Genomic DNA, 16439 nt, shown 5'->3' with positions numbered 1-16439 from the left:
AATTGGTTAAGAAGCAGAAAGCAGAGATTAGGAATAAACAGACAGTTCTCCCAATGGAGGGCTGTAGAAAATGGAGTCCCTCAAGGATCGGTATTGGGACCTGTACTTTTCAACTTGTTCATTAATGACCTAGAATTAGGAGTGAGCAGTGAAGTGGCCAAGTTTGCTGACGACACTAAATTGTTCAGGGTTGTTAAAACAAAAAGGGATTGTGAAGAGCTCCAAAAAGACCTCTCCAAACTGAGTGAATGGGTGGAAAAATGGCAAATGCAATTCAATATAAACAAGTGTAAAATTATGCATATTGGAGCAAAAAATCTGAATTTCACATATATGCTCATGGGGTCTGAACTGGCGGTGACTGACCAGGAGAGAGACCTCGGGGTTGTAGTGGACAGCACGATGAAAATGTCGACCCAGTGTGCGGCAGCTGTGAAAAAGGCAAATTCCATGCTAGGGATAATTAGGAAAGGTATTGAAAATAAAACAGCCAATATCATAATGCCGTTGTATAAATCTATGGTGCGGCCGCATTTGGAATACTGTGTACAGTTCTGGTCGCCTCATCTCAAAAAGGATATTATAGAGTTGGAAAAGGTTCAGAAGACGGCAACCAGAATGATCAAGGGGATGGAGCGACTCCCTTGCGAGGAAAGGTTGCAGCATTTGGGGCTTTTTAGTTTAGAGAAAAGGCGGGTCAGAGGAGACATGATAGAAGTGTATAAAATTATGCATGGCATTGAGAAAGTGGATAGAGAAAAGTTCTTCTCCCTCTCTCATAATACTAGAACTCGTGGACATTCAAAGAAGCTGAATGTTGGAAGATTCAGGACAGACAAAAGGAAGTACTTCTTTACTCAGCGCATAGTTAAACTATGGAATTTGCTCCCACAAGATGCAGTAATGGCCACCAGCTTGGATGGCTTTAAAAGAAGATTAGACAAATTCATGGAGGATGGGGCTATCAATGGCTACTAGCCGTGATGGCTGTGCTCTGCCACCCTAGTCAGAGGCAGCATGCTTCTGGAAACCAGTTGCCGGAAGCCTCAGGAGGGGACCTGGTAGGCCACTGTGAGAACAGGATGCTGGACTAGATGGGCCACTGGCCTGATCCAGCAGGCTCTTATGTAAAAAAAAAAAAAAGCTCTTGTTAGACCTTGTGCTACAAAAATGCTTAGACACACCAGTAGTCCACGGGTAACTTTCTTTTGAAAGGCATCTTTTTTCATGGTGTCTATCTAACAAACCTTTTACCATTTTGCATAAGAACTAGTCATAGCAGACTCTCCATTTTGAGATTGCTCAGGAAGTTTCAAGGTGTCAAGGACTAATGAGTGCCATTATTTCTCTCCCTGTGAAGTAAAATCTTAAGTACTCTCTCAGATGTCATGCTAAAGTTGTGTGTTGAGGATTCCTTCTTCAAATTCACACAAACATTAATGTTTCTACCTTCTGTTCTTCTCCTCCAAAGACAAAACTTGCTTCAACCCCCTCTTCAATTTTGAAGACATGCAGGAAATCACCCAGCATTTTGCAGTCTGTCACGTGGATGCCCCTGGGCAGCAAGATGCGGCAGCCTCTTTCCCACTTGGGTAAATTCTACAAATGTAATTTAAAATATTTGTGCTTGCCTACTTTTTCAAGCATGATGGTATGGTTATATGCAATTCAATGTAAAAGAGCAAAGGGAACAAAAGCAATCTTTCATTAAATGCCAACTAAAAGAAAACCTTTTTAACAGAGTGCCTAAAAAAAGGCCAATGTTGGCCTCAAGTAGACTTTCAGGAGGGGGAGAGAATTTCATAACTTGGGCTCCACTACAGAGATGGCTCTGTCTCCAGGAGCCACTTCTCTAAACACTAAAGGTGGGTGGAACCCTGAGCAGGGCCTTGGATGATGATTTGAAAGAACAGATGGATTTCATAAATCATGCTTAGAGATAAATTTTAGGCAATTTGACTACGTCATTGAATATTGACTACATGACTAGATGAGAGTATTTGACACTGTAGGTCTGTAGGGGAGGGTGAAAAGGGCACAGAGGAAATGAAATTGGTTGCTAGTACATCCTTGCCCAAAATTCCTCCTGTCTCATTTTCTGTGTCTTGATGATGACAAAAAGTAAATGAACCTACATCTCTTCTCTTTGCAAAAGGCTACCTTTCTTTTCTCTTTTTGCTTCCTGGAATAACTTGCTTCTTTGTGAGAGTTGCCTTATGAAACATCCTGGGACTTTTGAACTAAGACTGCCATGGAGAGTGTTTCTCAAGTCTTCAGTCTAGAACAATGTGTTTTTCAGGGTTGTTACACACGTTGCATGATAGCAAGCACATATGTTCAATCTGAGCACTTTGCCATCTGTGAAACATATCTGTCTGGAAACATGACTTGTGTGCATGATATAGTTTTATGAATATATTGTAATTTGTCCACAAAGCTCTTGTATATGTGCTTGTTGTCTTCAGTATTTGGCCCCTTGCCTCTTATATTTAATTTTTAAAATATATATATAGGCGAGTCCCACCTCTTCCATAATGAAAAATGGAAGTATTGCTATAGATTCAGCCTCAGTTCCAAAATATGGAAATGATCCTCGTGAAGTGACCTGCCACACCATAGTATATGAACTTAGCTACTTTAACCTGATAGTTTTGCATCTGAAGCACATTAGTCTTGCAGGTTGTAGCCCAAACCAAGGTAACCTAGTACAGTTTGTTCTCCATCACTGGCAAACAAACTTGTGTTGGATGAGTTCTTGTTCTTGCCTGTTTAGAAGTAGCATCCTATTCTTCAACTGAGCCTTGGCTAAATTGTGCTTCTTCAATCATTGTTCTTGCAGGTACATGTACCCTTCAATGGATCAGCTAGCTGAAATGCTTCCTGGAATTCTAAAACAGTTTGGGTAAGTAGAGTTATTAGGGTTTTCAGTGTAGATTCAGAGAAGCAGTCTTCCCATTGCACAACAATATTCCAAGGTTGCCTGAAATGGTTTGACAGATTCTCTGGGGCTTATTTGAAGTGTAATGACTCTGGAATCCATTATCCACTGGATCCTTTTAGTAGTTGGGTTGTACAGGGATTCTACATCACCGTGACTGCAGACATCACTGGTAATGGGAAAAATGTGATTGACTGAATACAGATGGTGACTGACCATCTTATACTAAATAAGAGTTGGCTTTGTTTATCTAATGCCTCTTTTTTCACTTCCGTTGTTTGGTGCACTGCCATTGTGAGGTTTATCGCTTCTCCTTCACACCTAGATTCTGTTTGTCCTGGTCAAGAGACACTATTGCTTTTAAGTTACAACTGTTGATCCGGAAATTACTCGTGCTCATCCCTCACTTTATCACAAGGCTTGCCTTGTGCGCATTTTTAGTAAGACTGTTTTGTTGAAACGAATAATGCATTGTCTGAGAGTAGGGGGACTTGGTTTTGGCATAGGTTATTATCAGTTAAATGTTAGAAAACAAATGGCCATGTCATGCCTCATGTCTTTATGGTTAATCGCTGAGGCAAATGCTAAGCCAACCGAATATAACTTAATTGATTTCACATGAGGGTGATTAGCAGCATGGCCCTGTCCTGCAAGGCAGAATTGTATATGGAAGCATACAACTGATTAGCCTGCTAATCTGAACTACTTGTGCCAGGCATGTCTATAACGCATATAGGCAACTTCTTCCAATCTTGTGTGGATTTAGTGGTGTACACTAGGCCTATTTGGGGTGTGTGGGGGAGGGGGAAGATAAGAGTTACATTAAAGCTGAATCCTGAAAACACAGAGGTGTTGTGTCCTGAGTTCTTGGGTCCCAGAGGTGGGGAGATGGCCTGCTGTGGATGGGGTTGCACTCTTCTGGAAGAAACAGATCCGTAACTTGATGGTACCCTTTAGTCTAATATTGTTAGTGGAGGCTCAAGAGGCCTCTATGGCTAGAAGTACCTTTTTCCAGCTGCATCTGGTTTACCAGTTATGGCTTCTTTTGGACAGAGATGTCTTAGCCACTGTACTCCATGCTTTGGTAACTTCCAGATTGGATTGTTGCAGTGCACGCTACATGGGGCTGACCTTGAAAACTACTTGGAAACATGGGTTGTTTCAAAGTGCAGCAGCAGATTGACTGGGGTTCCATTGTAGAGCTCGTATAATCCCTATTTTAAAACAGCTGTACTGGTTGCTAGTTTGTTTCCAGTCCCAATTCAAGATGCTCATCACGCTAGTGTTTAAATCCCTAAACGACTTAGGCCCCAAAATTTGAAAGACCATCGCACTCCCTGCAGATCCTCTCAGGTGTTATGATCAGTAGAGGGGGCCCTTTGGGTAGTTCTTCCAAGAACTATCCTCAGAAGTTGGAGGGGTGGTGGCCTGGGAGAGGGCATTCCCTGCGGCAGCCTCTAAATTGTGGAACTCCTTCCCCACAGATGCATATCTCGCACATTCATTATGTAGTTTTCATCAGATGCTGAAGATTCACTTATTTATCTTGACCTCTGATGCCTGATATGTATATGTGTGTGTGTGTGTACACGCCCCATTTTCTTCATTATAATTTGCTTTAACTGATTTTAATATTGTGTATTTAAATTGTTGTAATCGATCCTGAGACCTCATGATGAAGGGTGGGTAATAATGAGACTGTATGAGGGCAGGCCAGTGCTGCCTTGCTTTAACATGTCTGAATACACAGAGCTACTATTGAGTTCATCTTAATATAAAAAAGAGGTTTGGAAAGGGTGTGGGGGGTTGTTAGAAACCTGGATTAGTTTTTAAGTAGTGTTTTAAAAAAAATATTCATAACTGCTTCTTATAGGTTGAAAAGTGTGATTGGAATGGGAACTGGAGCCGGTGCCTACATCTTAACCAGATTTGCTGTAAGTTGTTTTGGGGGTCGGGAGCCTTCTATGGGATGTTGCTTATCAATATGCTTTCTGTGGTTTTACAGCTTTTACCATGCTGAATGCTAACTAGCTAGTGTATAGCTTGTTTTAAAAATCAAAGCCCATAACTATCTTGCTAGATTGTTGTATATTAAGATCTGTGCAGCAAAAGCACAGAGTAGAAATGTGTTACAATCTTTGATCCTAACCACAGGATAAATCATATTGAGACTGCTGTTCCAAATACTGTCAGTCCGAGGTTAGTTAGCAAATGTTGTTCTAGAAATTTGCATTAAATCCAGTTCTCTCCACTGGAAAATATGGCTAAAAACTGCTTAGGAAATTACCTTCACAAAGGAAAATTTCACTTTTCCCAGGCCTTTAAAAAGGAGAGGGTCCTGTATCCTTCCCCAAATGATTTAAGTCACCCTCCTAAAAATAAAATCTTCCCTCGTTGTTGCTACTTGAGCACATATGCCTATTTGCTAACGTGACTCTTCAATCTGCAGCTTAACTATCCTGATATGGTGGAAGGGCTCGTTCTTATTAATGTCAACCCATGTGCTGAAGGATGGATGGACTGGGCAGCAACCAAGGTAAATACCGCTTCTTTAAAACTTAATTTTAAAACATGTAAATACATGTATAAAATATCAGATGCTTGTTATTGGACAGGTTTTGCACCAGTACCCAAGCATATCTCTGAGCTCAGTACAAGTTTGTAACACGTCCCTTAGCTGTTTTGAAAAACTGGAGCATTGACTGGGATCCTTGTAAGTTGCTTTGATACATTTCTGTAGAAAGCAATGAATACATGAAATTAATAATAGTAGATAATATTTAATAATACTGTTAGCTTTTTAGTTCCTTTTGTGTAAGGTCCTTACATTTCTGGCTATCTGACATTTTCCACAGCTAGACATGGCACTATAATATTCATATGTGCCATTTATACCCTGGTGGCAAAGGCCCTTTAGACAGTTTCCTGGCTCTGGAATCTAGTATCAATTCTTCTATGTACTCTGGAGAGCAGCACCCCTTCTTGTTTACTCACACATGTTCTCCCACCTTCAGCAGCACTGATTTTCATTGTCTTGTTACAGTACTCATCAGTCACCACTTAGTGTTGGCTCCCTGTTTATGTGCACAGGAAATATGTCAGGAATTAAGGAATTCTGGAACCATTCGTTCTTGAGGTGGTAGCATGTCCATAGGGTGCTTCTCTCTGGCTCCCAGACTGTCCTGGAGTTACCTATGAAATGGTGCACATGCCCTTTCTCTGTTTTAGAAAAGGACCTGGGCCAGCAGCTCACAGTTGAGAATGTTACTTGAACTGTTCTCACATTGCTTCTGACTAGCTCCACCAACTATCTCAAGATGTGGACTCCCTTATAGATAGATAGGAAATGTGAGTGTGTGAGGAAGACCTACAAAGAGTGAGTGTCCTGCATGGATGACTGAACTGCTTCTGGGCCTTAAAACAATGCATCATTTGTAATACCAGATGCAATTGTGCATTAGTTCCAGTTTGCCTTTGAAATGCATGATGGACGTAGAAGCATTGGCACTTGACTTCTGCCTGTTAGTGATAAAATTTGTTTTGGACACTGGGAATTTGATACATTGAGTTACAATACATAGTTGTTAAAATTGTGTGATTTCATTGTTGTTGCTGTTGACCTCTGTAGTTTGGAGATTCTCAGTAAAATATTTTGTCCTTGAAGCGTATCAATTCTTTAGACTCATGATAATATAGGAGCCATAGTGGCACACAAATATGTATCATTGCAAGGCTATAGATTTAATGAATAAAGGGTTAAAATTATCAGTACTTGAAGTAAAGACTTTTCTAGCATGGCATGAATTGGGTATGTAATTTGACTATGGCATGTTAACTGTGTGTGATGAATTTAACTGAATGTATGTGGACCACTGGGGTATGTAAGACTAAAATGTTTCAACTCTCCTAATGTGCCTTTTTCTGAACTCTGTAGATTTCTGGATGGGCTCATGCATTGCCAGATACGGTTATCTCACATCTTTTTAGCAAGGTAAGTCTATTTTACAACATTCAATTAAATCTTTGAAAAATCAGCCTTTTCTGTCAATGTCATGTGGGGGGAAAGGTGGCAACTGACATACAACAATATCTTGCTGTGTCTTGGGATTCTGATACTTACTGTTTACATTTCAGTGGGATTTATCATGCTATTCTGTTGACTAGAATCTCTTGTTCTCAGTTCATTAAGACATCTGCTTTGGAATGGTGGCAGGCTCTAGCTTGTGCACTTTAAGAGCACTGCATTAAACCTGGAAGGTTTAGACATCAATCTACTTGCAGAGCTGAAATGTGGCAATACTAGCATGAATTCAACTGGTATTTTAGTGTTACTGTTGTAAAGCTGGTGTTGCAAGAAGTATTAGTTGAAAAATCACATGAATGTTTGGTTGTATAGCTTGAAATGTTGCTGTTTGCCTTTCTGAAACAAGGCTCTGTAACGTATATTTTGCTCTTTAATATTAAAGATACATCTTTCTGGAGGGGAGGGGATTATGAATCTGAAAGGGTTGCAGACTATGATTGAATAGGAAGTACTGATATTGAAACAGGCTACCAGTTTGGAGAAGAGCATGCTATCTATCTATTACTAAATAGCCAATATTGATGTCATCATATTTAATGAAAACTTTTCTTGAATTTAGGAAGAGATTCACAACCACCAGGATTTGATGCATACTTACCGCAAGCACATCATCAATGATATGAATCAAAACAATCTGCATCTTTTTGTCAATTCCTATAACAGGTAATCTGCTGTTTTAGTGTCTAGTTCATTTAGGAAGACATGCTATACAGCCATTTGGGGGGGGATCGAGTGACAGATTATCTTGAAGATAGTTGTTGGCACAATATTATTGCTAAACTTGCACTTTGTCAAAGTGGTTTCCTGTGTTGGTATCTGTGTATATGTATAGGTCTTTTGGAACAACTGAAAAACCTAAATTGTTCTAGGCATTTTGGATTTTGCAACCGGCTCTCCAATTGAGTGCTAACCCCAAAATTCAAAATCTTGTTTCAAACACTTGAAGGAAAATTGAGGTAGAGGGGAGGCAGGGAGAACCTGAGATCTAAAATGATTCATATGTAGGCCTTGGCTACACACACATATATTTAATGCACATCATTTCTTGGAATTCTGGAAACGGTAGTTTGCCCCTCCCAGAGTTAGTCCTCTGCAGTCCTTAAACTATAGTTCCCAAGATTCTTTGGGGGATGCTGTGCACTTTAAATGTATGATGTGTCCGCAGCCCTTATGTGTGTTTTGCTGAGTGAGCTTTCAAACACCAGCCTAAAGCTTCACAGTAACTTTGAGGTTTAGAAACAACTGAAATAGAGCCTGATAAGTATCCATGGTCCCTACACCCTAGGGATTCCATGTAGCCCTCAAGGGGAAAAAAAACACATATTGGCTTGTTGGCAACTCAGAATCATTATGGCCTCTTCCTACTTTTCTATAGAAACAGTGGTTAGAAATTACATAAAAGCCCTGTGCTTAATTGTCTTCTCCTTGTTTTTCAGCCGAAGAGATCTGGACATTGAGCGTCCTGTACCTGGAACAACTGTTGTCACTCTACAGTAAGGGTTTTTCATATTCCATTTTAATTCTGTTGGTAGGGGGAGGTGGGGAATGAATCTTCTTAGGTTACTTCTGTGAACGGTAAAAATTTCAAAAGCCCTCTGTAAGAGAGAAGAGAGTGTGCCCCCCCCTTTGCTGAGAGATTGGCATGTGGCCTCTGATAATTACTGCAAGGGAAACTGGGCTCCAACAGGTTGCCCACCCCAATCTAGATGATAGTATGCTTTAGTCCAGTGTGAGCAATTCGTAGTATAAGAAAATACCCTTAGTTGGCACATGTAAGTGCATCAATTCAGATTTGGCTTTTTAGTGTTTGGGTAGATCGCTAACAGCTGAACTTATAAATGTGAAATGTGTCCCGTTGAATAGGAGTGTCTGGAATTTCAGTGTCACTTTGGTGCATAAAAGATTCCCATGCAGGCTTCCACTACCTTCATGTGTTTTTCCAGAGCTAAATCCTTCTAATAGCATATGGGGTTCTGCTTGCAGTTTTGTCCAAGCCAAAAGTTAAAGCTCCTGTGAAACGTAGCCATATCCACAGGACTACAGCATAATTTCTGAAATGACACTGTGCAGATGAAACTAGTATGTCAAACTGATCCTATTACTCTCAGCAGTTACCATTTAACTGAAGACAAGTATCTTGATGGGTAAAGAGGCACAATGTCCCACTTGACAGAAAGACATGCCAGACAAAACTGGAACATCATCTGCAAAGGGCTCTTTCTGTGTCTAGCCCTCTTTTTTTGTACCCCAGCAAGCTTCCCCCACCACAGTATTTCATCCATACCTTTTCAAGTATTTGTTTGAACAGTAAACGTGAGGAAGGGATACTTTAATTTGCTGTGTAATCAAATATGAAGAACGTGCTGTTGGCAAGTGTTAATCTCTTACCTTGTCAACAATCTGAAGCTTACAGGTCTTAACTGCTTAGAAAAAGTTGTAACTGGTTTATTCTTGAGCTGACCCAGTTATTGAGACACAGTAAGTCATGTTAGTTACCAGGTTGTGCAAACTCATCTTAAAACCTTAGGAGTAAATCAATAAGAAACTAAACATTCACTTTAGTAAACAGAATCCTAGCTACCACTAAGGAAGCATCAGAGGCCCACAAGCCAGCATCGTTTGGGATAGACGGTGGTACTGAATATTGTTATAGAGGTGGATCTTAATGCTTGTACATTTACCCAGCAAGGCTGCCTTGCCTGATTGCTTCTTTGATATACATCTCACTAAAGGGGTGTTTGGCTAATTACTTGTCACAATTCTAATAGTTTGCATGTCCTCTCTTCCTGCTGATTACTACTGGTGGCTGAGAGTTTCTTGTATCTTTGCTATCGCCAAGAAATCCGTGCTGCCAGAAATCAGGTCCGGAGTGGCAGGGATTATCTGTTTGAGCTATATGCTGGCTCCTGCTCCAAATAGCTCAGTTTTCCTCTTAGTGACAGGAAACTCACCAACAAATCTTCGGATTCTGTGGTTTGCTTCCTGCTTGTTATACAGAAACTGCATAATTCTCTAGTAAACTGTTGCATGATTTGTAATACATCTGTCTTGATGGCATTAAAACTAAATGAACCCAGATACAATCTAGTTGCCATGCTTATGCAAGACAGGCTCCTACGTATAATAACCAGCAAGACAACATCATCTGAGCAATTATACACAGTGCCTGTAAGAGAACTAGAGTTGAGTAAAGCAATTCAAATGGCTGAAACATTGTTAAGCAGGCAGTTCAGTTTCTCAGCAACACTGTAAGTTTAGCTTTGGGTTGCTCAATTGACAGCCTAGAGCCCTTCTGTGAGAAAGTTTTAACCACTTCCTTTAAAGCAGAGATGTCCAACAGTTCTTTTTATACTTGCCAAAATTGTGGTAAATGTGTTCACATTTTTGCTACATCACATACACAATTTTAACTGTTTTTGAGGGTAGAAAAATACACAATGTCTTGAATTATTTATTGAGGGAATTAATGAGAAATTTATTGAAAGAATTAGTGAGAAATCTGACATATATTTTCATTAACTTCAGGCATAAAATCAGTTAGACTATATCTCAACTCCGCCTCCAAATTTTCATCCAGTATCTGTGACCTATATTTTGATGTCACCATTTTTACCACAAAAAAAGTTGATTCACAGAGCAGTATTGAACCAGGAGACCCTGAATTCTGAGAAGGAAAAAAAAAAGTATGAAAATCAGTACCTCAGGGAGTATAGACAAACAACAGAAAAAGGTTATTGGCCTCAAACCCTGCTTATGGGATTCCTGATGCATCTGGGTGGACTCTTTGGTTTCATCCCATTTGATTGTTCTTATATTCAAAGATTATGTTAATAGGTTTCCCATTAAATCTCATTCATATAACTTGCTCAGTTATGACCTTGGGAAAATGGGGCGTCGGAGATAGAAATGAAGCAGGAGGAAGAATTACTGAATTCTATGAAGCCAATAACTTGTTTCTTGCAAACACATTTTTTGAGCAACTGAAAAGGCGACTGTACATGTGGACATCACCAAATGGTCAATATAGGAATCAAAGTGTGCCTTTTACCAGCTTCAGCTACTGTAAACTCCCCAGAGAGCTTTGGCTATGGGGCGATATATAAATACAATAAATAAATAAATAAATAAGACAGCTGCGGCCATTTCTGGACCGGGATAGCCTGACCACTGTTGTCCACGCACTGGTAACCTCCAGTCTGGATTACTGTAATGCGCTCTATGTGGGGCTGCCCTTGAGGTTGGTCTGGAGCTGCAGCTGGTGCAAAATGCGGCGGCGAGACTGCTCACTGGGGCAGGGTATCGCCAACATGTCACCCTGCTGCTGAAAGAATTGCACTGGCTGCCCATTTGCTACCGGGCCAAGTTCAAGGTTCTACTTCTGGTGTACAAAGCCCCATACAGCTTGGGACCAGGATACCTGAAAGACCATCTTACCCCTTATATACCCAGTTGATCACTGCGCTCTACTGGTGAGGGCCTCCTGCAAATCCCATCTTATCAGGTGGTCCATTCTACACAACATAGGAAACGGATCTTTAGTGTGGTGGCACCTACCCTGTGGAATTCCCTCCCCTTAAATATTAGCCAGGTGCCATCTCTGTTATCTTTTCGGCACCTGTTGAAAACTTTCCTCTTTCAACAAGCCTTTTAAGTTAAGACCTCTCCCAGTCTGTGTCTGTGTTGGAATTGCTTTTGATATGTTTTCTTAAAACCCTTTCCCTCCCTAAACAATACATTTTTAACCCTTTTTATTTAAGATGTTTTTAAAGCTTGTTTGAAGAATGTTTTTAAAGTTGTTTTGTTTTAATGTATTTTAAGGTCTGTTTTATGATGTTTTAAAGTGTTTTTACTGCTTTTGTTTGCTGCCCTGGGCTCCTGCTGGGAGGAAGGGTGGGATATAAATTAAACAATAAATAAATAAATTGATTACATAATTGGTAGCAGAAGATGGAGAAGTTCCATACTTTCTGCAAAAACGAGACAACGAGCAGACTACAGTACAGTTCATGAACTGGTCATATCAAAAATCAGAGTAAAACTAAAGAAGAAGAACAAAGCAATCATAATGCCAAAATATAATTTAAATAACATCCCAGAAGAATATAAAGAGTAAATAAGGAACAGATTTGTAGCTTTAAACTTAGCTGACAGAGAACCAGAAGAACTGTGGAATGAAGTCAGAGACAGTATCAGGAAAGAATACAAAGACAATACCTCTAGTTTAAAAGAGAGGAAGACCTCAATGGATGACTGAAGAAACTCTTAAAATGATTAAAGAGAGAAGGAAAGCAAAAGCAAAAGGAGACAGAAACACGGTCAGAATCCTAAATGCAATAATACAGCGACTAGTACATAGGGACAAAGACCTATTACAATAGTTATTGTATAGAAATAGAAGAGGGCAACAAAAAGGGTAGAACAAGAGCCCTATTCCAAAAGATTAGAGAAACTAAAGGGAAACCAAGGGTAGGGATGTTGAATAATCAACAGGGAAACACATTGACTGACTGAGATGAAACAAAAGGAAGATGGAAGCAATACTCTGAAGAACTCTATAAAAGAGATGCCAGGATGACAGATTCATTTACGAAGGAATGGTATAATGAAGAACCAGAACTTTTAGAATGTGAGGTGAAAGCTGCTGTTAAAATACTTGGAAGAAACAAATCACCAGGAACAGATCGCATACCAATAGAGTTGCTACCAGCTACTGAAACTGAATCTGCCCAAATTTTGAGAAAAATTTGTCAAGAAATGCGGAAAACTAAACAATGGCCCACAGACTGGAAGCATTCCATATACATCCCACTTCCAAAGAAAGGGGATCCCAGGGAATGCAGTAATTATCAAACTATTGCCTTAATATCCCGTGCAAGTAAAGTAATGCTCAAGATTCTACAACAAAGGCTCTTACCATATATGGAGCCAGAAGTGCCAGATGTCCAAGCTGGATTTAGAAAGGGAAGAGGTATCAGAGATCATACTGCAAGCATGCACTGGATAATGGAACGGACCAAGGAATTTCAGAAGGAAATCACCCTATGCTTTATAAATTACAGCAAAGCCTTTGACTGAGCAGATCATGAAAAACTATGGAATGCTTTAAAAGAAATGGGGGTGTCACAGCATCAGATTGTCCTGATGCGCAACCTATACTCTGGACAAGAGGCTACTGTAAGGACAGAATATGGAGAGATCGATTGGTTCCCCATCGGAAAGGGTGTGAGACAGGGGTGTATTTTATCACCCTACTTGTTTAATCTATACGTAGAACATATGTACAGAAAGCGGGATTGGACCAAGATGAAGGAGGTGTGAAAATCAGAGGTAGAAATAATAATTGAAGATATGTAGACGATACCATACTAGTAGCAGAAACCAGTAATGATTTGAAACAAATGCCGATGAAAGTTAGAGGAATGCACAAAAGCAGGACTACAGCTGAACGTCAAGAAGACTAAAGTAATGACAACAGAAGATTTATGTAACTTTAAAGTTGACAACGAGGGCATTAAACTTGTCAAGGGCTATCAATACCTTGGCACAGCCGTTAACCGAAATGGAGACAATAGTCAAGAAATCAGAAGAAGGCTAGGACTGGGGAGGGCAGCTGTGAGAGAACTAGAAAATGTCCTCAAATGCAAAGATGTATCACTGAACACTACAGTCAGGATCATTCAGACCATGGTATTCCCGATCTCTATGTATGGATGTGAAAGTTGGACAGTGAAAAAAGCTGATAAGAGAAAAATCAACTCATTGAAATGTGGTGTTGGAGGAGAGCTTTGTGCATACCATGGACTGCGAAAAAGACAAATAATTGGATGTTAGAACAAATTAAACTAGAACTATTGCTAGACGCTAAAATGATGAAACTGAAGTTATCATACTTTGGACACATCATCAGAAGACATGATTCACTAGAAAAGGCAATAATGCTGGGAAAAACAGAAGGGAGTAGAAAAAGAGGAAGGCCAAACAAGAGATGGATTGATTCCATAAAGGAAGCCACAGACCTGAACTTGCAAGATCTGAACAGGGTGGTTTACAACAGATGCTATTGGAGGTCTCTGATCCAAAGAGTCACCATAAGTCGTGATCGACTTGAAGGCACATAAATCATTTTTGTGCACATTTCCCCCTAATATATGTATTTTTGTGAACATTTATTATTTGGTTTGAGAATTTGCATCACAAAATTTGGGTAAGTGCGAATCTAGAAGGATGTTTGTGTTTCATATATTCGAAGGGATTTCCCCTCCTTTCAATTTTTTTAAAAATTTTTTGTTTCTGGGTTGTTTTTCTAACTAATCTGTGAACAGACTTCATTGCTTGAAGAACCCAAGCAAGCTCCATTGTTCTGAAGGAGCAATATTTTTAATTTGCCAACTATAATACTGAAAAAAATCTTAAGCTTTTTTACACCCCTCTTCACAATAAATGATAAAACCTTAAATGTTTTAAAAATCAGCCATTTCTTTTCTACACACTGCTCACCGTTGTCACTTTTTGCAGAAGTCAAACAGGCAAAGTCTAACCCTGTTTAAATTAAACTTTGCCAAATGCTTAACTTTATTCACACAGAACAAAACACTGTAATTCACTTTGTACCCCCAAACCTCCAAACTCTCTCCTCATTTGTTAGGCTGGTTTTTTGTGCTGCAGGTGGTTGGGAGTTAACCAAAACATTTGGGAATAAATAAGGCTGTTCTGTATAGTGTTCTCTGACCTACCTGATTGCTGGTGCTGGGCCTGGGCAAACTACAGAGATAACTAGAAAACAGAAACTAAAGGGAATGGGGAAACAGCTGCTCTTTAGGACCCAGCGATGTTGAAACAATTTACCTGTCAATCACAGATCTGACTTCACTTGTTGGCTAAAAACACTGAAAAGGGAAAAGCAAGACTGGCTCATCTGTCTGCATGTTTTGCTTCATATCTTCCTTCATATAAGGCTGATTTACTTTTTTAAAAATGAAAGTTCAGAGTCTGGACCCACTTGCAATTGCTCCAGTTGCGCCATGGATAATCCGCCTTTACTCACACACACAAAGTAAGTAAAGAGGCTTTCTTGTTCTGAAAGTGAGTGAATGAACTGTGCAGGCTTGGAAAGAGCAACACCCACAGGAAGAATAGCTGGTAAAAATAAAGCATCTGTTTGCCATAGGACAGTAGTTATTTTGCCACATGTGGTGCGTGCCGATTCTGTTGGACACTGTGGCTTTAAAGCATGAATGCATTAAGACTTCATTATGCAAATGAATGCACGTTCACTTATTTCCTTTTAGGTGTCCTGCACTGTTGGTGGTTGGCGACAACTCTCCTGCAGTCGATGCTGTGGTAGGTGCAGATAAGCTTGCAGCTTTTCAAGTTCGTCATTCTCAGTAATTTTTCATTGGGAAGTAGTTTGGTTTGTAACATTTGAAAAAAATTGTTACTAAATATATAAACTCTAAGACAAAAATAATTTGGGAATATAGGAAGCTGCCTTATGAGCCAGGCTGTTGGTTCATCTAGCTCAATATTGTCTACACTGACTGGCAGCTGCTCTCCAGGGTTTCAGGCAAGGGCCATTCCCAGCTCTACCTGGAAATGCTGGGGGTCAAACCTGAGAACCATCTTCATGCAAGGCAGATGCTCCATCACTGAGCTACAGCCCAAATTGAATATTGCAGGAAAATAATCTCAGACTTATTACATGTGTCAATTTTGGATTGTACTTAACAGGTAAGTTAACCAAAACTAGCCTACGTTACTAGTTCTAAACTTGCTGCACTCCAAGGGACCACTGCAGCCTGGATTAAATACAGTTCATTCTGAGGGTGAGATCTTTTCATCAGGTTTTATGGTTCACAGCTGGCTCCTCCATCTCTCCCCCAGAGGAGGCTGGCAGAAGCAAAGTGGAAGGGGCAGCAATGGTGAGTCTTCTTCCCAAGTGCCAAATAACAGCTTGGGAAGAGGCATTTTCAGTAGGACCACAGCTCAGGAGGAAGGGGTTAAGCCCCCTACTGTTTCTGCCTTTAGCACAACGTCAGATGACTGACTTAGTATCATCACAACCTGTAATTCACAGGATTAACCTCGCTGTGAAGGCTTCCTCTGATTTACACTAATTTACATCAGTTATTCATTGCTTGAAGATGAGAGGATCTTGTCCTCCTGAGAGATGTTGAAGTCAGAGCCACAAGGTGTTGCATGCAAGATGTGTTTGCTGTTAAAATGTAAAAGAAAGGCTCACTCTTTCTTTTCTCCCCAAAACAGGTTGACTGCAATGCTAAACTTGACCCAACAAAGACCACACTCCTAAAGGTAATAAACATAGGTACTGCGTCCACAATGAGAGTTCTTTTGGTTTTATAAAGAGCATTGTTTTGTTGTTTGGTTTGCAATATTTGAAACCAGCGACAGCTTACTTTC

The 16439-nt window shown here is 40.1% G+C and overlaps 1 protein-coding gene across 1 annotated transcript in view; it reads left to right on the top strand.

Moving 5' to 3' along the window:
- The window catches only part of NDRG1 (N-myc downstream regulated 1), a 55800-nt gene that overhangs the window by 31755 nt on the left and 7606 nt on the right, over positions 1-16439 (top strand). Inside the window, exons 5-13 of the mRNA XM_061606938.1 lie at positions 1472-1592; positions 2840-2902; positions 4812-4872; positions 5388-5474; positions 6873-6929; positions 7582-7685; positions 8459-8515; positions 15311-15362; positions 16284-16331. Coding sequence (XP_061462922.1) covers positions 1472-1592; positions 2840-2902; positions 4812-4872; positions 5388-5474; positions 6873-6929; positions 7582-7685; positions 8459-8515; positions 15311-15362; positions 16284-16331 — 650 coding nt within the window. The remainder of the gene's footprint in view (positions 1-1471; positions 1593-2839; positions 2903-4811; positions 4873-5387; positions 5475-6872; positions 6930-7581; positions 7686-8458; positions 8516-15310; positions 15363-16283; positions 16332-16439) is intronic.

This window comes from Rhineura floridana, chromosome 1 (assembly GCF_030035675.1).
Source record: "Rhineura floridana isolate rRhiFlo1 chromosome 1, rRhiFlo1.hap2, whole genome shotgun sequence".
NCBI lineage: Eukaryota > Metazoa > Chordata > Lepidosauria > Squamata > Rhineuridae > Rhineura > Rhineura floridana.
The sequence above is the reverse complement of the archived record's forward strand: the minus strand, read 5'-3'. Positions and strand labels throughout refer to the sequence as shown.